Genomic DNA, 22,500 nt, shown 5'->3' with positions numbered 1-22,500 from the left:
CACACACAGAGAGACGCACACACACACACACACACACACACACACACACACACTTACACACACGCACACGTGTGCATGCAGCACTGTCTCAACAAGGAATGTAACGACAGTCACGGCTCCGATATGGAGACACGTGGCAGCGATGATGATGATGATGATGATGATGATGATGATGATGATGATGATGATGATGATGGTGATGATGATGATGATGATGATGATGATGGCGGTGGTGGTGTCACTGCAGGGAAGGGCGTTCCTTCTTTGGTCCCGCTTGCAGACTTCCTGTAAAGGTGGCGGTGGTGGACATGGGGTGGGATAGATGAACATGATGAACACGCGACGCAAACAGGGAAGGCGTAAATACACAGGCAGGCACAAACAAGTCACACACACACACACACACGCACACACACACACACTCTCTCTCTGTCCCCGTCTCACACCCACACACACACACCCACACACACACCCACCCACACACACACCCACACACACCTCCGAATTCTGATTCAAAGTATGCAATCTTCTGAAGCAGCTCTGAGCAAAAGCCATCGAGCTGGCATGCACCAGCAGGAGGAGGAGGGGATAATGCACATTCATGGAACGAGGAACCAATGCAACAGTACACGGGTCTCGCATGAGCCAGACGCAGGTGCAGAAGCAAAAGCAGTTGTAGAAGCAGATGCAGACGCAGTTGCATAAGCACAAGTAGAATACACACACACACAGACATGCGCACACACACACACACACGCACAGATAGACATGCGCAGTTGTGAGTGGGATGAGGAAGGTTTGCAGTGCCACAAACGCAAACACACAGACACAAGCACATTCAAACAGCCACAAGGACACACAGAAACAGAGACACAGCAATGATGGCAGTGGAGCTTGAGCTCCCAACGCTCCACAAAAGAGATTGTTTTGCTGTCCCAACTCCTCATCACGTGCATCACATGGCAAGAAGAGGTTATTCTCACGTGGCGCTTCGCTGTTGAAGGAGACGTGCTTTGTTTCGTCATCCATGATGGCGTTTGCTATGAACAAAGAAAAGTGACAGTGTCACGTGGTGCTGCGTGCAAGCAGTGCCGACGAGTGTGTGTGTGTGTGTGTGTGTGTGTGTGCGTGTGTGTGTGCGTGCGTGTGTGTGTGTGTGTGTGTGTGTGTGTGTGTGTGCTGTCCGATAGGAAGGATGAGACAAGTCAATGATTGTTGGGCTGGCTGGTGAGCGTGTGATGTGGTTGTTGTCGTTGTGTGGTGGGCAAATTTGACCTTTATGAAAATGGAGGAAATTCTCCATTTTCGATAGTCAGCTGTTTCTTGAAAGCTGTCAGCACATCTTGGGTTGGAAGGACAAGCAGAAGGAAGACGCGGAAGGAAAGGAAACAGGTGCGCCATGCGCTGTTGGTGCTGGTGGTGGTTACGAGCAGCAGCAGCAGCAGCAGCAGCAGCAGCAGCGGTGTGGGAGATGATGGGTGGCATGTGACATGGTGCTTCCACACCTTTTCTTGAAGGAGGGGATAGATCAGACTCACACCAGGCACACACCTGGCACACACTGCACACATTGCACTGTCGACAGACAAGCGCAGGCTCCTGTCGATTGACATTGTCTTTGTTTGCTCTTTGCTTGGTCGATGCAGAGCGGGCGATTGTTCCCCAATGTGGAGGCCACTGCTTCTTTGACACAAGCAGATCACTGGCCCCAGCTTCCACTGACTTTGCACGGTGCGCCCACACTGTGTTCCAGAACACTTCCGTGTGTCTCCTTTTATTCTCTTGTTTCTTCGTGCTTGAGCGATGTGTGAGGCATTCATCAGTGCCGTCTGTCGAACGCCTTCGACAAGACTTCGATGTGACAATCTTTTGCATCTTTGCAAGAACCACGCACAACCACGAAGAGCACACTACAGCCAGTTTGCGTCATTTTTTTCTTGTGCATCTCAACCATTGCCATTGAGTTTACTCTTCTTTGCCGTTGACACGCACAAGCACACGCACACACACAAGCACACGCACACACACAAGCATACGCACACACGCACACGCGCGTATCCGCGTACGTATCCATCCTTGCGTTGAACTCACTTGAGTGACTCTACCTCTGGTATTGGCTGGCCTCTCTGCTTGCAAGCACAGGTTGCCTTTAGGTAGCAAAGCACCACCACTAGGACCAGGGTACATCTCAAACAGCGCCGCCCGCTTGTAGGGCACCATGGGCGCAAAAGGAAAGCGACGCAAGAAGGGCGCCAAGCAGCAGCAGCCGCCGGAGCAGGAGGCTTCAGTGCCACAACAACAGCAGCAGCAGGAACAGCAACAGGCGGCAGAGGGCCGGTCAGGACCACCGCCGCCACTGAACCAGCAGACGGTGCAATCGCTCAACATCTTCAAGCGCTACGATGCCGGTCAGTGCCTGCGTGCAGGCGTGTGCGCTCATCTGTGTCTTTCATTGCATCGACAGGCATGTCGTGCCTGACTGCCGTTGCAGTGGCGGCGTCTCTTGCTATTCCTGTGCCTGTGCTGAGTGCACGTCCTCCTCATGCCTCTGTCTCTGCCAACCAATGCACTCACTTTGCCCCCTCCCCCTCCAACCCTTGCTTGTCGACACCACGTGCATGCATGTACCATCACCATCGCCGCCACCACGGCCCACAGCGCTGGCTGAGGAACTGTTGAGTGCGCTTGATCTGTACGGCGGCACCTACGTCAAGTCAGCCTCAACGGCAGACACCAACGTCTACCATGTACGTGCACCTGTGCACCATCGCCCGTCGACACGTTGTTGTCGGGCTGTCGCTCGCACGTTGTGGCAAACTGGCTGTTCCTTCACGTGGCAATGGCGTCTCACTCGCTCGAATCGTCAGCACATCATCCGCACCTTGCTCTTCACACACACCATCATGCACACACACTCACACACACACACAATTACACACAATCACACACGCACCTTCACACACGCACCTTCACACACACACACGCACACACACACACACGCACACACACACACACACACACACACACACACACACACACACACACACACACACACACACACACACACACACACACACACCAACGCCAATTTCCCCCAAACCCGTGACTCATAATTCATCAACCTCACCACCACCACCACCACCACCACCACCGCTACTATGGCTGCTCGCCGGGTGCTTTCAGTTTCCATTTGTGTCGATGAGCGGCGAGGCGCAGGCGACGCTGGTGTTTGCGCTGACGCCACCGCTGTTTATCCAGCACGCCCTCCGCGACGCAGCAGCGGCCAAGCAGGCACGCAGGCAGGCGCGCCGCCGGGCCAAAGCAAAAGCCAAAGCCAAAGCAAAGGCCGGCAGTGGCACAGATGCAGCCTCCATCCACATCTCCAGCAGCACCAGCAGCAGCAGCAGTAGCGGTGATGATGATGAGGATGAGGACGAGGGTGAGGGCGACGGTGATCCGATTCTGACCAGCCTTCAGGCCTTCATCAAGGACGCGGTGAGGCAGCCCCCTTGAAGCATCAATGGCAGTTGTTGTTGTTGTTGTTGTTGTTGTTGTTGTTGTTGTTGTTGTTGTTTAAGTTGTTGTTGTTGTTTAAGTTGTTGTTGTTGTTTAAGTTGTTGTTGTTGTTTAAGTTGTTGTTTAAGTTGTTGTTGTTGAAGTTGTTGTTGTTGTTGTTGTTGTTGAAGTTGTTGTTGTTGTTGTTGTTGTTGTTGTTGTTGTTGTTGTTGTTGTTGTTGTTGTTGGACACGCCACACATATTTGGTCCTTCGCCACTGCCTCTCTTCCTGCTCACTATTCCTCATGCCTGACTCTCGTACAATGGCCCTTTCCCCCATTGCTTGTTGTTGGTTTCCACGCCTCTGCTCACGACCAATTCGCTGACGATGGCATGCAGGTTGGATATGATGCGCGGACGGTGTACAAGATGAACGCCTCCCTGGCCCAGCTCAAGTTCCTCACCAACAACACCGTCACAGACTCGTGCTTTGCCTCCATCTTCGGCCTCTGCTGGTCAGCTCACACACACACACACACACACACACTCTCTCTCTCTCACTCACTCTCTCACTCACACACACACACTCTCTCTCACTCTCACACATATATACACACACACTCACTCACTCATGTTACGAATGGCTGGGTTGCTGTCTGTTCATTTCACCAAGTGGTTCGGTGTTGCTGCTGCTTCTTACAGCTGATCTTGTGCTGCGTATGCCTCATCTTTCTCGTGTGCGTGTGCGTGTGCGTGTGCAGTACGGTGCTGGAGAACCCTGAGGAGAAGGTGAGCTTGGTGCAAAGCATCCCCACCCGCCACCCGTCGCCCATTCACGATGACGATGCCGGTGGCGAGAATGCCACCAATGCCAGCACCAGCACCACCGATGTGAAGCCCGCAGCCACGACTGCAGCTCGGCCCAACGGCGACGGTGACGGCATCAGCAGCAACAGCGTCCGCGGTGATGGTGCGCCCGAGGTGGTGCAGGCAGCCGATGGTGCTGGGACGAGTGGAGCAACCGCAGAAGACAAGGCATCAGCGACAGCAGCGACAGCAGCGGCTGCAGCCCCCAAACAGGTGCGCCGCCCGCATGGTGATGATGCGCTGATGCACGCGGGGGGAGGGGGAAGAGTGATTGTGCTGCTCTGCATTGGTGCTGTGCATTGGTGCTGTGCTGGTGCTCGTGTCCTCGCTGCACATTGCGCCCCTCTTCCCTTTTCCCACATCCCGCGCTCACACGTATGTATTTGTTGTCACTGCACCGCGCGTGCATTGGAGCAGGCGAATGCGGGACCTCTTCTGCTGTCAGCAACAGGTGATAATGGCTGTTTAGCGCCACTTGAACGCAGCTGTGGCAGTGGTTGTGACGACGATGACCCTCGGGCACAATCCTTTTTTGTTCTGCGTTGTTGTTCTGCTTGTGGCCACCACTGCCGCCTTTAGCAGTGTTTTTGGCTCCTGTGTGTGTTGAAACATCGTGCCACCTCACGTCGCATGCGCCGTGGCCTGCGTTTTCGTCTCTGCAGCCTACGACGAGGAAGAGGAGCAGGCAGCCAGTCTGAGGACACTCGGTACGCATGTCAAGCCCGTCGGTTCATTTCTCATTGCTCATTCTTTTCACCACACGTGTTCACTCAACCATGGATCATGTTGCCAGCGTTCCACCTCACCTTCTCCACCCTCTCCACCTCCACCTCACCCTGCCTTGTCTTCAGTGCAATCGCTGCTGTTGCATCAGCGGCTGGTGCTGGCCAAGCCGGCCTTCCACTATGAGCAGTGCATGGTGTTCCAGGCGGTGACTCCAAACGGCAGCCCCGCCCTGGCCCAGGTCATCTTCGTTGCAAACAACGCCCGCGCCTCACGCGCCCCGTACGTCACCCAACGTTGCACCGTTATCCCGCTCAATCCAACCACCATGATCCATGCCGTCTGATGATGTGTTCATCACTTTGGTTCTGCTCACCCCATTCATCACGTCTCGCATCGCATCACATCATCCGAAATCGCCTCATCCCATGATACCAACAACATCCCACCATCTCATCATCCCGCCATCTCATCATCCCACCATCACCGCATCGCGCCATCTCAACATCCCACCATCTCCTCATCCCATGATACCAACAACATCCCACCATCTCATCATCCCGCCATCTCAACATCCCACCATCTCCTCATCCCATGATGTCATCATCCCCCACCGTCCCATACCATCCGAATACCACCTCGTCAGGGGCACGCCGCTGCACGAGCACCGCCAGCGGGCCGAGTACCACTGCAACGACATTCCCCTGCACCCGAACATTGCCCGCCCCATCGACTGGATCCTGGCCGACCGGCAGCAGTGCGTTGCGGTGTGCCACGAGGTGACGTCCATTGTTGCCCCGCGCTGCCTGTACGACCGCATCTCGCTCGGCGGGTTTATGGACCCCATTGTGGCGCAGGCCGTGGCCTGGGACCTCCTGGCAGGGCTCATGCTGCTGCACATGTGCGGCCAGGCGCACACGGCGGTGTCGAGCGCCAACGCAATTGTGGAGGAGGACGAGGCCGGCGGGTACATGGTGGTGGAGAGCGTGCTGGCGCGGGACGGCGCATGCGCAGAGGAAGAGCAAGCGCGCATTGCAGCAGCAGCAGCAGCAGCAGCAGCAGCAGCAGCGGCGGCGGCGGCGGAACAGGAAGGGGAAGAGAATGAAGGGGAAGAAGATGAGGAGGAGGATGATGATGATGGGCGCGCCTCGGATGGCGATTGTGACAAGGATGACAAGGGCAATGTCACCACCACTGCTGGTGGTGCTGCCAATCATGCTGACGAAGATGGTGGTGATAAGCGTGGAGAGGACGGCGCAGATGACGAATCCTCCAGCCAAAGGAAGAACGTGGAGCAAACGAATGGCGACAATGTGGAGCCGAGCGCCGATGCTGATGGCAACAGCAACAACAGCGACGATGCGCTGCCGTTTAGCGTGAACATCCGTCGTGCGTGCATGGCCCAGTGGATCAACAGCCTGACTGGATGGGTCGGCGACACCATCAGCGATGACATGTCGCTCCCACCATTTGACGACCACGCATACAGCTTTGACGCCCTCCGCAAGGCGCACCTCGCCAGCAAAGAGAATGGCAACAGCAACAACACCACCAGCAAGAGCAGCAATGGCCGCGGCCGCAGCCGCACGACAAGCACGAGCACGCGGACGTCGCCAACGGGCGTAGTGCAGCCGACATACGCAATCAAGGGCCGGCAGCTGCGGGAGATGCAGGCGCGGGACGTGCGCATGTTTGGTACGCTGGTGCTCGAGATGTACATGGGCCGGGAGGCGGCGCAGGCGTGGATTGACCGGCGACGGCGGCGGGCGCAGTCAGACGCCAAGGTGCGCTGGACCCCGCAGGTGCCGCCCTCTGTGCAGGAGTTTATTGAGCGCTGCTGGGCAACACACGTCCCGGACGACAGTGATGATGATGATGGTGGTAATGACGACGTGTCTGTGGACAGCGATGAGCTGGACACGGCATCGATCAAATCCATGTCGTCCACCGCCACCAACACCACAAACGCCACCAACGCCACCAACACCACGACAGCGACGACGACAACAGCAGCGACGATGACAACAACAACGACGACGGCAGCCGCGGCCGGGTCATCGTGGGAGGCTGGCTCGTACATCCGAGAGCTGCTGTCGCTCAAGTTTGTGCGGCAGCGGCTGCGGTTAAAGCACCGCTACGAGGACCACGTGCTGCGCGCCATTCACAGCCAGTCAAGGTGTGGTTTGCTCTGCGCGGGGGGGGGGGGAGGAATAGGCCGTTCGTGTGAGTGTATGCGAGCGGTATTTTGTGTGTGCATGTGTGTGTGTGTGTGTTTGAGCTGTATTGTTTTTTTTTTTTGTGTGTGTGTATTTGACTCTCCAAACAGCTAAGCATACATATTTGTGTCGTTGTGTTACTTGTTTTTGTTGCTGCCACAGGACGGTGCTCCGGTCCAAGTGGCGCGGATTCCTCGGCATTGGTGGATTTGGCGCTGTCGTGCACACCTTCAACAACCTCGACAAATCTCCTTACGCCGTCAAGGTGCGGCCGGTGCAGCCACAGCAGCCGCATTGTGTGTGTGTGTGTGTGTGTGTGTGTGTGTGTGTGTGTGTGTGTGTGTGTGTGTGTGTGTGTGTGTGTGTGTGTGTGTCCAACCGTACACGTTGTACAAAGCTCACTTTACACCGTGTTGTCCTTGGGCTCCTGGCCTCCTCCCCTCGTGTGTACTTGCGCCGCCAGATTGTGCCTTGCTCGCTTGAGGATGAGGATGACGTCATGAAGGAAGTGCGTGCGCTCTCCAAGCTGCACCACCACCCAAACATCGTCCGGTATCACAACGTAAGGCGACACACACACACACACACACACACACACACACACACACACACACACACACACACACACACACACACACACACACACACACACACTCACACACACTCACACACACTCACACGCTATCTTTGCGCGCACAATATTCGTTGTTAACGTCTTGATCACATCTCTTGTCTCTCCTCGTTTCCTTTTCCCTCCGTTCTCACTCACTCACACGCACACGCGCACATTCAATGCCTGTCTGCCTGTCTGCTGGCCAGGCATGGAGCAGCAAGACCTCAGAGTGGGGCGCGGGCGAAACGGTGGTTGGCGCCGACGAGGACGAGGAGGACGACGACCATGATGTCGATGATGGCGATGGCGTTTCCACCAGCGACGATGACGACGACGCCGTCTTGATGCGGCAGGTGTCCACCCCCGCCCCGCCCGCACTCATGCGCTCCGCCACTGGTGACGCCTCCCGCAACCAGGCTGGTGACAAGAATGGCCCTGGCACCCGCGGTGGCGGCGGTAGCGATGACGACACGGATGACGACACCGATGACGACACCGATGACGACACCGATGACAATGACGCTGGTGGTGGCGGACGGTTCTGGAGGGCTTCCTCCAATCCTGCGTCGGTGCCCCGTGAGGTCAGGCGCAGCCGTACCGACAGCACGAGCAAGCAGCGCCGCGGCACCGTCACGCCACGCGCATGCAGCCGCCACGCCAGTGCAAGCACGTCCCCGACAAAGCGCGCTGCCACCAGCCGGAGCAGGAGCAAAAGCAAGGCGAGGAGCAAGAGCAAGAGCAAGACGAGGGGAAAGAACAAGGCGCAGGTCAAGCAAGGCAGCGATGAGACTTCAAGCAACAACACTGCTGCCACCAGCGGCATCGATACGCCCGCAGGCAAACCCCCGGCTGCATCGGCTGCACGCACCCGTGGTGAGCGGGATGGAACGAAGAGCGATGGCGAGGTGGAGCTGGAGTCCATGTGCTCCCACGACAGCGACACCGGTGCGGATGACGCCGCAGACGACAGAGGTGGCGGCGCCACCACACCGAGTCGCACCCACCAGCGGCGCCGGCGGCAGCGGCAGCGGAGCGAACAGACGGGCCGCATGCCAACACACGCGCACATGTACGCCCACGATGGCGATGATGGTGATGATGATGATAGTGATGATGACAGCATCGTGTTTAGCACGACCCAGCCACCAACCACCACAACAACCGCGAGCCCTGCAACCACCACAGCCACCACCGCTCAGCAACGCGATGACAGCAAAAGCGGTGGTGGCGATGATGACACGAGCGTAAGCAGCGGGTGGGCGGGCGACTCTGAGCTTGCGACGGAAGAGCTCGTCTCCGCCACATCCATGGCGGTGGTGGACCGGCTGCTGGGAGGTGCCGACAGCGTCAGCGATGATGCTGATGCTGATGCTGATGCTGATGCTGATGCTGATGCTGATAGCAGCGGTGACGATGCTGGCGGTGATGGCGACTCGACGCCGTCAGCCAGTGATTCCGATGCTGGCGGCAGCAAGAAGCACACGCACGGCGGCGGCACGCGAGGGTCATTCACGCCAAGGCACGACACCAGCAGCGCTGCCGATGATGATGACGAAGACGACGACGATGATGATGATGGTGCAGCCCCTGCAGACGGAACCGAGAGCAAGGAAAAGAAGGAGCAAGACGCCTTTGTTGGCTCCAAGTTTGCCCGGGCGTTGTTCATGCGCAACAGCAGTGACAGCTCCACAAGCACCACCACCTCTGATGATGATGATGATGATGATGATGATGATGATGATGATGACAATACCACCAGCAACAGCTCCATCAGCAACAGCTCCAGCAGCAGCAGCGGCTCCAGCGACGATGAGTTTGATGTCGACATGAGTGATGATGGTGATGACATCCTGGATGTGTACACGTCTGGTGCCCGCAGTGATGTGCTGTTTGGTGGCCATCGCCTGAGCGACGATGGCGAAGACAGCACAGCAGGCGACGATGATGGTGACGACGACGAAGATTCCTTGAGCGCGGAGTTCATGCGTATGCTGCCAACGCCACTGGCCCCACGTCGCCGCGCCAGAGCCGCCGCCGTCACCACCGCACGTGACCGCGACGAGCGCCACGCCGCCGCCGCTGCCGCCGCCGCCAATAGAGACAGCGCTGACGACGATGGGGTTGAGCTGTACGGCTTTGACGACGAGGAAGACATTGACTCGGAGGACCTGCCCTTTCACGATGACAGCGGCGATGATGAGGATGATGATGATGATGAGGAGGATGACGAGGATGACAGCGAGTACGATGACGAGGATGCTGCCGAGTTCGGGAAGAAGCAGAAGAAGAAAGCGCTTGGTGGTGGACGTGGTCGACGGGACGGCACAACGCTGCTGTTTATCCAGATGGAGCTGTGCAGCCGGCGCACGCTTCGCCGCGTCATCAGGAGCGGCACGCAGCTGTCGTTTGCCCGCCGCATGCGCATCTTCAGCCAGCTGCTCGATGCTCTCAAGTACATGCACGAGCAGGGCCTTATCCACCGCGATCTCAAGCCCGAGAACGTGTTTGTCAACGACGCGCTGGAGGTGAAGCTTGGCGACTTTGGCCTGGCGAGGAAGACGCTGGACGATCGCTTTGTTGGCAGCGGGCACACCACGCAGAGCGCAACCCGCAGCAGCAGCAGGTTTGGCGGCGGCGGCGGCGGTGGTGGTGGCCGCGGGCTTGAGAGCGCGTCACCATCACTACCTGCACCGCCTGATGGGGACGACGACAGCGGGAGTCTGCAAAAGCCGTTGCAGCAGCGACAGCGGCACCAGGAGGGGCGCGCCCGCGCCAACAGCACGCTGCAGAACACCGCCAACGATGGTGTTAACGGCAGCAGCGACCACGGCCTCGGCAACACGGGTGGCACCGACGATGCGTGGAACAATGCCCGTCACGGCGTTGGCGGTGGTGGCGTCGGTGATGAGCGAGATTCGCTGACGCGGCGGGTTGGAACGGGGCGGTACATTGCACCTGAGGTGGAGACGGGCCACTACGATACAAAGGTGGACATGTATGCGCTGGGCATCATCTTGTTTGAGATGTCGTTCTTGTTCGCCACGGAGACGGAGCGGCAGTTTGCCATCCGCGACGTGCGCACGCCCGCAATTGTGTTCCCGCCCGAGTTTGAGAACAACGCCAAGGAGGAGACGACGCGCCGCATCATCCGCAGCCTGCTCGTGCACGACCCCTCCAAGCGCATGAGCGTGGACGACCTGTACGCGTCTGGCCTGGTCGACGACCCGCGGGCGCGGCAGCGGCTGAGCGACGCCATTGAGCTGGCGACCAACCCCGATCTGCCGGACCACCGCCGCCTCATGCAGCGCATGCTGGAGCGCCGGCTGTCTTGGCAGCAGCTGGCGGCGCTGTCGTCACCGGACCTGCCGCTGCGGCCCGTGCTCAGGGGCCACCGTCACATGCACGCTCTCACCTCGCTGCTGGCGCCCGTGCTGCAGCGGCGCGGCGCCCTGGAGATGGCGCACCCGCTGCTCACGCCGCAGTCTGTGGCGGCGCCAGAGGAGAGCAAGCAGGTGCGGCTGCTGGCCCACGACGGCACCGTGCTCATGCTGCCGGCCCACCTGCACATTGCGTTTGCGCACTACCTGTCGCGGATGACGGGCACGACGCCGATTCGCCGGTACACGAGCGGGGCGGCGTACCGGCACCAGTCGGCCTCGTCCTCCCCGCTCTCCATTGCGCTCGTGGCCCCGTCCTCCTCCTCCTCGTCGGGGCCGGCGACCGCGGTGACGGTTAAGGGCGCCGTGATGACGGTCATGCACATGGTGACGGGGCCAGGCAGCGACCGCGGCACGCGGCAGGCGCCAGCGGACGCAAAGCGGATTGCTGCCATGCACGACGCCGTGGTGAGCAAGATGAACGCGCGCGGCGTGTCGCTGTCCACAGACCACCTGAGCGACCGGAACTTCTTCAGTAGCAGCAGCGGCGGCGGCAGCGGCCGCGGCAAGGAGCGCAAAGGGAAGTCACAGCGGAGCGCAGCAGCCAAGAGCGCACCAACGTCCTCACGCAGCCGACCCAAGAAGAACAGGAGCAAGAGGGGCGCTGCAGATGGGGATGATGCTGCAACGGACAAAGCAGGTGGAGGTGACGGCGGAGAACAGGAAGCGGGGAAGCCGAAAGCCACATCACCCCTCGCAAAGCAAACACATGCCGCACAGGCCGCACATGCCGACGGCGGGGCTGACGCTGGCACCAGTGGCGGCGACGAACACGACCAGAGCGACGGCAAGGATGGTGATGAAGAGAGCGGCAACAGCGGAGCGTCGCCTGCCGACGGTACCACTGGCACAGGCGCTTTGTTGGAAGCGGTGCCTGGACTGGCGCCGATTGGGGGCGGAGCTGGTGGCAACAACACGTGCTCGCTCGCCCTCTCTGCACAGTCGCTGCTGGCGAGTGCTGGGGAATTGCACCCGCGGCTGGCGTACGATGTGGCCGTGCCGTCCCCGAACATGTCGGTGCTTTGCGATGCGGAGGTGATTGGTGTCGCCGTCACAGTTGCACGCGTGGCGCTCCCACCTGCGGCGCCCGTGCTGGTGTCGATTGGGCACACGGGGCTGCTCGAGTCGCTGCTGAAGGTGATGGGCATTGAGGCGTCGGTGCGCAGGAGCGTGTTCCGCGCACTGGTGGTCAAGGAGAGCGCGCTGCAGCAGCCGAGCGGCACAGAGGCCACGTCGGTGGAGCGGGCGAGCGCCGTTCTCGGCAGCACCAGCAGTGGCAGTGGCAGTGGCACCACTGCTGGAGGCGGCGGCCTACAGACCACAGGCGCAGCGGCGTCGAGGTGGCGCAAGGCGACCGCAGCAGCAACAGCCGTCAATAGGTGGAGCCGTCGTACGAGCACCGCAAGTGGCCGTGATCGCGGTGATGCTGCTACTGCTGCTGCTGCTGCTGCTGCTGCTGCTGCTGCTGCTGCTGCTTTTGTTGCTGGCGGCGGCGGCGGTCGCAAGGACAACAACAGCCCCAGCAGTGGCAGCGGGGACGACAGGCTAGCCGCTATGAACGCCGGCGGCCACCAGCACCAGCATCAACAACACGTGCACCATGGTGCGACAAGCGTGACGGTGCGAACGATTGGGGCGCTGCGGCGCCGAGAGGTGATCAACAAGCTGCAGCACGTGGACGGGCTGACGAAGAAGCAGCGGGCGGCGCTGACGGTGCTGTTCCTGGCCGACGGCACGAAGAAGGGCGTGCTGACAGCAGTGCGCACCGTGTTTGCGCAGTCGTGGACGTACCTGAGCGGCGACGGCACGCCGGTGAGCGTGTGCTGGGCAGATCAGGAGCGCGCGACCGCCGCTGACGCTGATGGTGGCGGTGGCGGTGGCGGTGACGGATCGGGCACTGGCAACAGGTCCGCTAGTCGCAGCAAAGGCAGCAAGGTGACGTTCAAGGTGCCGAAGATGAGCAAAGAGGAGCGGCGGGCGGCGCGGCGGCGGCAGCGACGGCGGGAGAGAGAGCAGCGGAAGCAGGCGGAGAAGGAGGAGGAGGAGGTGCGGCAGCACAACAGGGCGGCAGCACGTGCCGACGTTGTGGTGGAGGACGGTGTTGTCGCGGGCATGGGGCGACGTGCAACGCGAAGCGACAGCGCAGGGCGCGGCGGCAGTGGTGGTAGCGGCGACGATGGTGACGAGGCCTGGGAGGAGATTGGTGGCCGCAAGAAGCGTGGAAAGAAGGACAAGAACAAGGACGGCGCCACGCAGCAAAACCAGCAGCAGAAGCAGCAGCGGCAGCACAAGCATGGGAAGGCTGCGGACGCCACGACCAATGTGCCCGCGACGAAGGGCAGTGGCGCTGCGACGTCATCGGCCAAGGCAGCAACACAGGTGACCGCCACGACAAGCAGCACAACCTCGGCCACGACTGCTCCTCGTGGTCATGGCGATGTTGATGGGCGTGGGAAGAAGGTCGATGGGGTTGAAGAAGAGGAAGAGAAGCAGAAGAAGAAGAAGAAGCAGGAGCAGGAGCATCAACAGCACCACCACCACCAGCAGGAGGAGGAAAAGAAACAAGAACAGAAACAAGACGGCGAAGAAGAGGATGAGGAGGAAGAAGAAGAAGATGAGATGGTGCCGCCTCCACGCGTGCGAGCAGAAGTGGCGACCAGGTCGTACGAGCTTGCGCGGGCGTACCTGGAGCAGCTGCTGCAGCTGTGCGTGGTGCTTGACAAGCAGGGCGTGAGCACGCGATCCACGGTGATTGACGTGGACTTGTCGGCGCACAAGCGGCGGACGTACTTTGACTCGCTGGTGTACCACGTGATGGCAGAGGTGGAAACCATCTCCGCGTACACAGCCGAGGCACAACGGAACGCCGGCACCCCCGCAGCCAGTGAAGGCGCTGTGAAGAAAGGCAAAAAGGGCAGTGGTAGCCGCAGTGGCGGCGGCAGCGGTGGTGCTGTTGTTGCCACTGCACAGCAACATCGCCAACGCCACAGCGCTCACCATCAGCAGCAGCATGATCAGCAGGAGGAGCAGGAGCAGCAACAACAGCCTGTGCAGGTGCAGCTGCTGCAGCAACAGCATCAGCAGCAGGAGCAGGAGCGGGCTGCGGCGGCGCGGCACCCTGACCAGCGCCGAGTAGTGATGCTTGGCAAAGGCGGGCGGTACACGACGCTGGTGCGGCGCCTGCAGGCCTCGTCGCCGTGGTCGGTGACGGGTATTGAGCTCAAGTTGAACGTGCTGTACGACGTGTTTGAGGCGCGGCTGGCCAGCGCAGGCCGCCTGCCTGGTGCAGCTCTGGCGATCACAGGCCTCCCACCGCAGCTGGAAGCACAGCAGCAGCAGCAGCAACAGCAACAGCAGCAGCACTTGGCAGGGGCCGCAGCGCCGCTGCTGCCACGAGTGACGGGTGATGTGGACGAGGATGCGCTCATTGCCTTCAAGTTGGACACGATTGAGGACATGGAAGGTGATGATGACGATGATGATGATGATGAGGACGACGACGATGGCGGTGGTGATGATGATGCTGATGATGCTGGTGACGCAAAGGCGAGAGGGCGTGGGAGCAAGACGAGGAAGGAGAAGCAGAAGGAAGATACAAGTACCCATGCCAAGGGTGCAGGCACAGCCCAGGGCCAGGGGCGGAAGCGAGGCGGCGTTGGCGGGTTTGGCGTGGCTGTGACGGTGGCGGCGCGCGCGGATGCGAAGCGGCGCCAGCACCCGCTGTTGACGGGCATTCGGCGCCTGGCCAACCCCACGTGCATTCCAACCTGCGGCGTTGAGATGCACACGCAGGCCGCGACAACCACGGCTGGCGGTGCGCAGACAAACGGTGTGGGACCGTGCGGCGCTGGGCAGTGCATGGTCGAGGTTGCGGTGGTGTGTTTGCCTGCGCGCCCGAACACGGCTGCTGCCATGGACGATGGCGGCACTGGCAGCGGCAGCGGCAGCGGCAGTGGCAGTGCAAGCACGAGGACGTCGCCGCGCGGAGCCCAAAAGCAACAGCACAAGCCGCAGCAGCAGCGGAATCAGGAGCCGCAGAAGCAGAAGCGGTCGGCGGTGGACAGCGCAGCCATGAACATTGCAGCAGCGCACCAGCGCAGGGCCAAGAAGAAGCCAGCGACATCAGCGGCCGCCGTCGACGTGGCGGTGGCAGATTCGGAACTTGCCAGACACGTGGAAGGCGACGACTTTGGCGACGAGGGCGATGATGCGGGTGCGGATGTGCTTGCTCCGGCACGCACCGCAGGCGGCGACGAAGCAGACACGGCCGCAGCCACCGCGAGCAGGGCGAACAGGGGTGCTGGCAGCGGCGGCAGCAATGGCAGCAGCAGCACCAACAACAGCCGTGGAAACAGCGGTGGCGGGCGGTTCCAGGCCGTTGGCGTGATCCTCGGGGTGCTTGAGCAGGCCGGGGTGACGACGATGATGATTGAGGGTGAGGGCGCGCTGGCAGAGATGGCAGCGCTTCAGCCGCAGGGGACGGCCATTGCGCGCGTTGTGCTGGTGGTTGGCGAGGAGCAGAAGCTGTCTGGGCGCGTTGGCATTGTGTTGTGCACAGCTGCTGGGCAGCAGCATCAGATCTCGCGGCGGCTGTTGGCGGGGGTGAGCAGGTGCTGGTGTATGTGCAGCGGCTGCGGCGGCGCCACTCGCGCGAAGTGGAGGCTGAGGAGGCCGTGCTGCGGGCGCGGGCCCGGCTGCGGGCGGTGGCGGCGGCACGGAGCATCGGCGGCCGGGCCTACAAGCAGGCCGTGGAGGTGCAGCTGGGCAAGGTGTGTGAGGAGTACGAGGCGGAGAAGGCCCGCAGCATGTACGAGATGTCGTGGGCGGCACCGCTGCCGCCGCACCAGCTGCACCAGCACCAACGGCACCACCAACAGGCGGCCATGGACCGGCACAAACAGCAGCACCAGCAGCAGCACCGGTGGTACCAGCAGCACAAGCAGCTGCAGCAACAGCAGCGGCTGCAACAGCAGCGGCAGCAAGAGCGTGAGCAGGATGCGTTGGCGTCATTCATTCAGCGCCAGCAGCGGGCCGATGCTGGCGCTGCCAGTGGAGGCGGCGGCGCCGCCCTGGTTGGCAAGAATGGTGTTTCTCGTGCGTCCACAGCGGCGATGGTGGCAGACAGTGCGCGCGGCGGGCCAGCGGGCGCCAAGTCCACTGCCAGCGGTGGTGGTGAGCCACGCACGCCACCCACGGCTCGCCAGCGCCGCAACAGCGGGAGCGCCGTGAGAGAGACGGCCCCTGGCGTGTCCCCGAACCGCCGGCACGGCAGCCTGAGCAAGATTGGCAGCTCCCCGTCTGGCCTGGGGTCGTCGACGTCGACGGCAACAGCAACAACAGCAGCCACGAAGGCTGCGGCCAAGGTGCGCGCAAAGGCAGTGGCGAGTGGCGTGATGGCGTCGCCATCGGGGCGGGGCCGGACGTCGAGCCTGCGCACGAACAGCGGCGATAGATCAGGCACCGCAACGACCACCGCCGTCGCCGCCGTCGCTGCCACCACCACCACCACCACCAGCAGCAGCAGCGCATCAGCGAGCAAGACGGCAGATGGTAGCGGTGGTGCACGCGGCAATGGCGGCAGCATGGGCGGCGGGCCGACGACGGTCACGCGGGATGAGCTGCGGTGCAACATGCACATTGTGACGCGCGGCGACAAGGCGCACGACAAGGAAACCGGGAACCGGGCTGCAGACACGCTGCTGGGGGCGCTCAAGGACCTGAGCAACGAGCAGCTGGTGACGGTGGACGCGCGCAACATGGACGAGGCCGGGATGCGGCAGGTGCTTGAGTTTCTCGGCGGGACGGGCCCCGGCCGCGTGGACAAGGACACGCGGCGGTCACTGACGGGGCTGCGGGAGCGGCAGGTGCACGTGGTGGCGTTTGTCCGCAGTGGCGGAGAGATGGTGCTGCGCAGGGTACCGCCAAAGTAGAGGCAAAGGGTGAGGGGAGAGCTGATGCTGGTGCTGGTGCTAATGCTGGTGCTGCTGCTGGTAGGAAACGAACAAAGGTGCTGGGAGTCGAAGAAAGGCGGTGGTGGAGGTGAATGAATGCTGGGGTGCTTGGAGAGCAGTGAACGAAGGTGCTTGGAGAGGGGTGAATGAATGCAGGTGATGAAGGATTGGGTAACTAAATGCCCTTGATTTGTTATGTGCTGCTGGTAGCTTGTTCGTCTGCGCTTGTGTGGCTGGCGGGGATTGTTTTCGTGTCCGTGTGATGGAACGTGTGAGGAGTAGTGTTTGCGCTCTTGTCTGCTCCATCCACATTGCACCACTTTCACGGCAGGGCAACAGCCAACCGCAACCAACCCATTGCACGCACCGCGAACGAGTGAGCGGGCATTAAACGTTGTCTGTGTGTGCATATGTGGCAGCTTGGCGGTGTGCTTGAGGTGTGATCAAAGAGATGGTGGCCCGCACACACAGACAAAGGTAGAGGCAGAGGTACTCCCGCACAGATACAGTACAAACACACACAGATGCAGAAACAGACACACACAACCACACAGCCACACACAACCACACAGCCACACACACACACACACACACACACAACCATACAGCCACACACACACACACACACACACACACACACACACACACACACACACACACTCGCTGGCATTGCTCGCTGTCTGGTTCTCGCTTTCCAGTTCTATTCGAGGACAACCGCCCAGAGTCAACGACAAGCAATCGCATGATGTTCAAGGGAAGAAGAAACATACACACACAACATGCCTGGTGTACATATGGGCTGGTGCAGGGTGTGTTGTTGTTGCGACAACAACAACAACAACAAACCAACAAACAGAACAAGAAGGAGAAAAATGGGTCGGGGCAGCAAAAGAGACAGGAGAGGGACACACACTGACACACGCACACACACGCACAAACGATGCAGCTGTTCACACAAAGGCAAGCACGGCGTTTCCACCCGAGGTGAACGGGGAGCAAAACCACCAAAGCGTGCGGCTGGGAAGAATGACGAGTCGAAGATCAACCCATCCATCACAATGCGAACGAGCACATGTGCTTGTGGAAACAGTGCACGATGACCTCAGCGGTGAACCACATCAAGCACCCACAACGACGACGACAACGACAACGACGACAACAAGAGACACACAAAACAAAACACGACAGTTAAGAAGATTGGAAGGCACGAGGATTAGGTGGCGTACTTGGTGGTCCACTCGCGTGCCGTCTTCTCGTACTTGGCACGGTCTGTCTTGTAGAGGCGGGCAATCTCGGGCACGAGCGGGTCATCCGGGTTGGGGTCTGTCAGGAGGGAGCAAATGGAGAGGAGCACCTTGGAGATGGTCAATGCCGGGCTCCACTGTGACTTGAGAATGTCGAGGCAGATGCCGCCAGACGAGTTGATGTTGGGGTGGTAGATCTTTGTTTGGAACGAGACCTGATAATTGGGGGGGGGGGGTGTTCGTGGTGGCGATGGTGAGTGGGGGATGGGGGAATGAAATAGAAATGCGAGTGAGGGCGCTCGAGTTGGCATCTCATGACTCACACGAACATAGACACGCGCGAAAGCACACAAGACACACACACACGCGCGCGCGCGCACACACACACACACACAAGCGTACCTTTGGCGGCTTGAACGGGTAGTCTGCGGGGAAGTGAATGTCGAGGAAGAAGACGCCCCCTTGGAAGGGGCTATCTGAAGGACCCATGATGGTTGCCGACCAGTGGAAGTAATCATCACCAACAGGACCAGCCGAGCACTGCAAAAGGCAGGACAGAGGGAGGAAGGAAGCGTCGACAACACATTCCACCAAGCGTGAGAGACGGGTCGGCACAAGGAATACAAACAGCTGTCCGCGTAATGGCATGCGCAATTCATTAGCACAGGGATGTGCAGCAGATGCAAACATACACACACACACACTCGCGTGCGCAGAGAAGGGCAAGGGCGCCAGGAGAAGGACAAGAGCGCCAGAAGCAGCTCGCAAGCAAGCAAGGACGCAAGGAAGCAAAAAAGAAGCCAAGCAAACGAGCGGACAGCGTACTTGTGCAGGAGGATCACGCTCAAGATCCTTGAGTTCTCTGTGAATTCGCTTCAAAGCCATGGTCTGCAGCGCCAAAAAGCAAGCATGCGGGGTGCGTGTGCGCGTGTGAATATGTGTGCGTGTGTGTTGTTTGTTGTGTGTCGTGTGTTGTTTGATGGAGATTATGAGGAACTTGGTGAAGCGGAGCAAACGCACGCGCAGCTTGCTGTACATTCGCACGCACGCCGACAGTAAGCTCGCACAAGTGGCACAAAGCAGATGACCTCCACAACGCAGCACATCGAGGTACATACACACACACACACACAGAGCACACACACACGCCGCACAGAGCAAAACGTACGTGTCGAGTCTAGGGAAAGAGTGAGGTGCGGAAATGAATGGAACCTGTTTAAGGGGGGGGGGGTGTCTGCCAAGGTGTGTTGTGTGGCGTGTGTGAGCGGTGATTGCGTGGTGATGGGCTGCAATTGAAACTCGTCGACACAAGCTCAAAAAGCAAACAAAAAGAGAAAGCTGGCAGGCTATGGTCGTGTCACGTTATGTTACAACAGAAAAAAAAAAAGGCACGCAGCTAGCAGCAAGGCGAAGGAACAAGAGGAGTGTGTTCGACAAGATATGCAAGCGCGCCTGCCAACGCAGCACTCGCCACAGCGCACCAGCACCACCACCAACCAGATGATTCACCCAAGCAAGGGAAAGAGAGAGAGAGAGAGCGAGGAAGCGCAAGAAGAGAGAGCGAGGAAGCGCAAGAAGAGAGAGCGTGCGTGCGCGAGGAAAGAAGCAAGGAGGGCAAATCAAGATGACGGACACGCCATGATGGTGAATGTCGTGGACAAGCCGCACCCGTAACAACAGATGGGGCAGGCTTGGCGACAGCCACACACGAGGCAGAGGAACAAGGAGGAGAGAGAAAGCATGCAGGTAGAAGCCATCCCCCTCCCTCTCTCTCATCTCCTCTCTCAAAACCCCTCTCATCTCTCTCGCCATGTTTCCTTGACCGCGGGTGGAAGACTCACCACAAACAAACAGGCAGATGTGGGCGGACGACAACGGAGCAGCCAGCAAGCAGCGCTTTATGCCAGGAAAAGTGTGAGAGGCGTGAGTGGCAATGGCGGGTGATGATGATGTGTCAAGAGAAGAAAGAGAAGCAAGAAGAAGAAGCAAAGGAAGCGCTGTCGTTGTGGCTGCACCGTTCTCGGCAACGAAAGTTTGGAAAGAGTTGTGCGGAAGATTATCGCTGACTCAGCAAGAGTAGTGGCGAGGTGGCATATGGCGGATGTGCAGAAAAACCGGCCTCCACTCAAAGGCAACTCCACTACCTGTCACATTTGACAGCCTGACAAATCCTTGACAGATTTAAACGCATTGGGTGAATCGAACACCACGCAATACACACGCAAACATGGATGGTGACGCCATTGCCGATGATTGAGCAAAGTTTTGCAATGATGTTCGCGGTTGGGCCATTCTAAAACCACAACCAACCAGTTTTGATTCCACGAACCACCACCATGCAACAACAAACAGGCTGTTGTGTTGCGTGATTTGATTTGATCAGCCATCTCATTGGCAGCAGGAACAGCAGAGCAGCGGCAGGCAGCACGCCTCCAATCTCATCATCAGCATGCACGCGTGCCAGTGACGTGTTTGGTTTCGTCATGCACAGCGACTTCAAGCTTTTCAAACAGCAAAACGGTGCGCTGTGTGTGGATGAGAAAGTGCACAGTGTGGTTGGCGAGTGTACAATCACTGACCAGCCGTGTTCAACAACGCAAGCTCGCTCGGACACACGCGCTTCGCCGTGTTGTGGTGACGCTGCTTTGCTTGCCCAACCACACAGCATTGACTGAGCATCCAAAAGGCCAACAGCCGTCCTCAACGGCCCCTGACCAAGCAACAAGTCTCACATGTGTGTGTGTGTGTGTGTGTGTGTGTGTGTGTGTGTGTGTGTGTGTTGGTGGGGTGGTTTGCTGGCAATGCCATGGGTTGATGGCCATTTTCTTCGTCGACCTTCATCAGCCACATCCACGCCCTTAACCAACCTCGCCGCCAAGCAAGAAGGCGTGAAACAACAGCTTGACGCCGTTGCCACATACGAAGAACCTTTTCTCCTCTCAGCGACTTGGCGAGCTCAACGGCAGACACCTTCCGTGACCTTCTTTGGATCCCCATCCTTGGGTAGCCCTCCCTCTCTCTCTCTCCTTTGTTCTTCGACCGCCCACCAATCCGCGCTGATCCCAAGTCCCTTCACACAGAACAGTCATGACAACGCAGCTCCACCGACCCGCGTCGGTTGCAGTCGCGACCTGTCTTTTGGCACTAGCCATCTTCTGCATCCCTCCTACGTCTGCCGTCACAACCAAGACCATCACCCTTCCCAACAACGACACTGCCACGCAGTACACATACGTCATCGGTGCTCTCACCGACCGAGGTGCGACTTTTGTGTGCCTGAGTGTGTGTGTGTGTGTGTGTGTGTGTGTGTGTGTGTGTGTGTGTGTGTACCTGTGTGTGGAGGTGTGGGGGGGTGTCTATGGATGTCTGTGTGTGTGGAGGTGTACTTGTGTGTCTGTGTGCATGTGGGCATGTGTGAGAGTGTGTATGGTGCAAGACGCGTTGGCTTTGCCTTTTCTCGAGAAGCGTGTGGCTTCGTACGCACGCGCCTGCCTCCCTGCTCCGCTGGCTTGTTTCCCAGTTGCTTCTTCGTCCTTCCAACTTGCGCACTCACACAGCTCATGCAATGCCACATTTTGTCTCCCGTCTCCCACCACTGATCACGAGCAGGCTTTGACCGGTACAACCAGTCCATGGGGCGCACCTTCAACGAGTACCTGAACAGCGTCGTGTCGCCCAAGTTCAACGGCCTCGTCAAGTTTCGCTCGTATCCGCTTCGCTTCCGCGATATGCTTGATAATGGCCGCGACGGCGACTACGACTTCACCTTTGCCAACCCGGCCCTCTTTACCTGCGGCGAGGCAGAGTTTGGGCTGGCATCGCTCCTCACTCTCCGTCGCAAAGTGCTCGGTGCGTGCGTACATGCATTGTATTTGTGTGTGTGTGTGTGTGTGTGTGTGTGTGTGTCTGTGTGTGTGTCTGTGTGTGTCTGTGTGTGTCTGTGTGTGTCTGTG

At 59.4% G+C, this 22,500-nt stretch overlaps 3 protein-coding genes across 3 annotated transcripts in view; 2 read left to right on the top strand and 1 right to left on the bottom strand.

Moving 5' to 3' along the window:
• Nucleotides 1-16,581, top strand: part of PTSG_10419 (serine/threonine protein kinase) — a gene marked incomplete at both ends in the record, with an annotated part of 19,325 nt that extends 2,744 nt beyond the window's left edge. Inside the window, 15 exons of the mRNA XM_004988741.1 lie at nt 82-287; nt 1,313-1,464; nt 1,674-1,762; nt 2,213-2,408; nt 2,659-2,747; nt 3,184-3,495; nt 3,896-4,011; nt 4,258-4,576; nt 4,781-4,814; nt 5,026-5,070; nt 5,215-5,368; nt 5,733-7,262; nt 7,465-7,567; nt 7,766-7,864; nt 8,122-16,581. Of these exons, the coding sequence (XP_004988798.1) occupies nt 82-287; nt 1,313-1,464; nt 1,674-1,762; nt 2,213-2,408; nt 2,659-2,747; nt 3,184-3,495; nt 3,896-4,011; nt 4,258-4,576; nt 4,781-4,814; nt 5,026-5,070; nt 5,215-5,368; nt 5,733-7,262; nt 7,465-7,567; nt 7,766-7,864; nt 8,122-16,581 (11,904 nt within the window). The remainder of the gene's footprint in view (nt 1-81; nt 288-1,312; nt 1,465-1,673; nt 1,763-2,212; nt 2,409-2,658; nt 2,748-3,183; nt 3,496-3,895; nt 4,012-4,257; nt 4,577-4,780; nt 4,815-5,025; nt 5,071-5,214; nt 5,369-5,732; nt 7,263-7,464; nt 7,568-7,765; nt 7,865-8,121) is intronic.
• Nucleotides 16,582-17,977: 1,396 nt separating this feature from the next.
• PTSG_10418 (ubiquitin-conjugating enzyme H5b) lies at nt 17,978-20,502 on the bottom strand. The gene is made up of 5 exons (XM_004988740.1): nt 20,389-20,502; nt 19,716-19,781; nt 19,373-19,435; nt 18,950-19,087; nt 17,978-18,762 (listed from the first exon to the last, which is right to left on the bottom strand). Exons 3-5 carry the CDS (start codon nt 19,430-19,432, stop codon nt 18,517-18,519), a joined length of 444 nt encoding a protein of 147 aa, XP_004988797.1. The 5' UTR covers nt 19,433-19,435; nt 19,716-19,781; nt 20,389-20,502; the 3' UTR covers nt 17,978-18,516.
• An 827-nt stretch (nt 20,503-21,329) lies between these two features.
• Nucleotides 21,330-22,500, top strand: part of PTSG_10417 (TKL protein kinase) — a 7,893-nt gene continuing 6,722 nt past the window's right edge. The window contains exons 1-2 of the mRNA XM_004988739.1: nt 21,330-21,806; nt 22,157-22,396. Of these exons, the coding sequence (XP_004988796.1) occupies nt 21,635-21,806; nt 22,157-22,396 (412 nt within the window). The 5' untranslated portion in view covers nt 21,330-21,634. The remainder of the gene's footprint in view (nt 21,807-22,156; nt 22,397-22,500) is intronic.

The sequence above is a fragment of the Salpingoeca rosetta genome, assembly GCF_000188695.1.
Source record: "Salpingoeca rosetta unplaced genomic scaffold supercont1.33, whole genome shotgun sequence".
NCBI lineage: Eukaryota > Choanoflagellata > Craspedida > Salpingoecidae > Salpingoeca > Salpingoeca rosetta.
This window is presented reverse-complemented; position numbering and strand designations above follow the sequence as displayed.

What these genes read in the sequence shown, in the direction of transcription:
- PTSG_10418 (XM_004988740.1), bottom strand. Translation starts at nt 19,432, where the DNA reads ATGGCTTTGAAGCGAATTCACAGAGAACTCAAGGATCTTGAGCGTGAT. An exon ending in AGCGTGATCCTCCTGCACAA is followed by an intron (nt 19,088 to 19,372) that starts GTACGCTGTCCG and finishes TGCCTTTTGCAG; the next exon opens with TGCTCGGCTGGTCCTGTTGG. An exon ending in ACCCGTTCAAGCCGCCAAAG is followed by an intron (nt 18,763 to 18,949) that starts GTACGCTTGTGT and finishes CCCAATTATCAG; the next exon opens with GTCTCGTTCCAAACAAAGAT.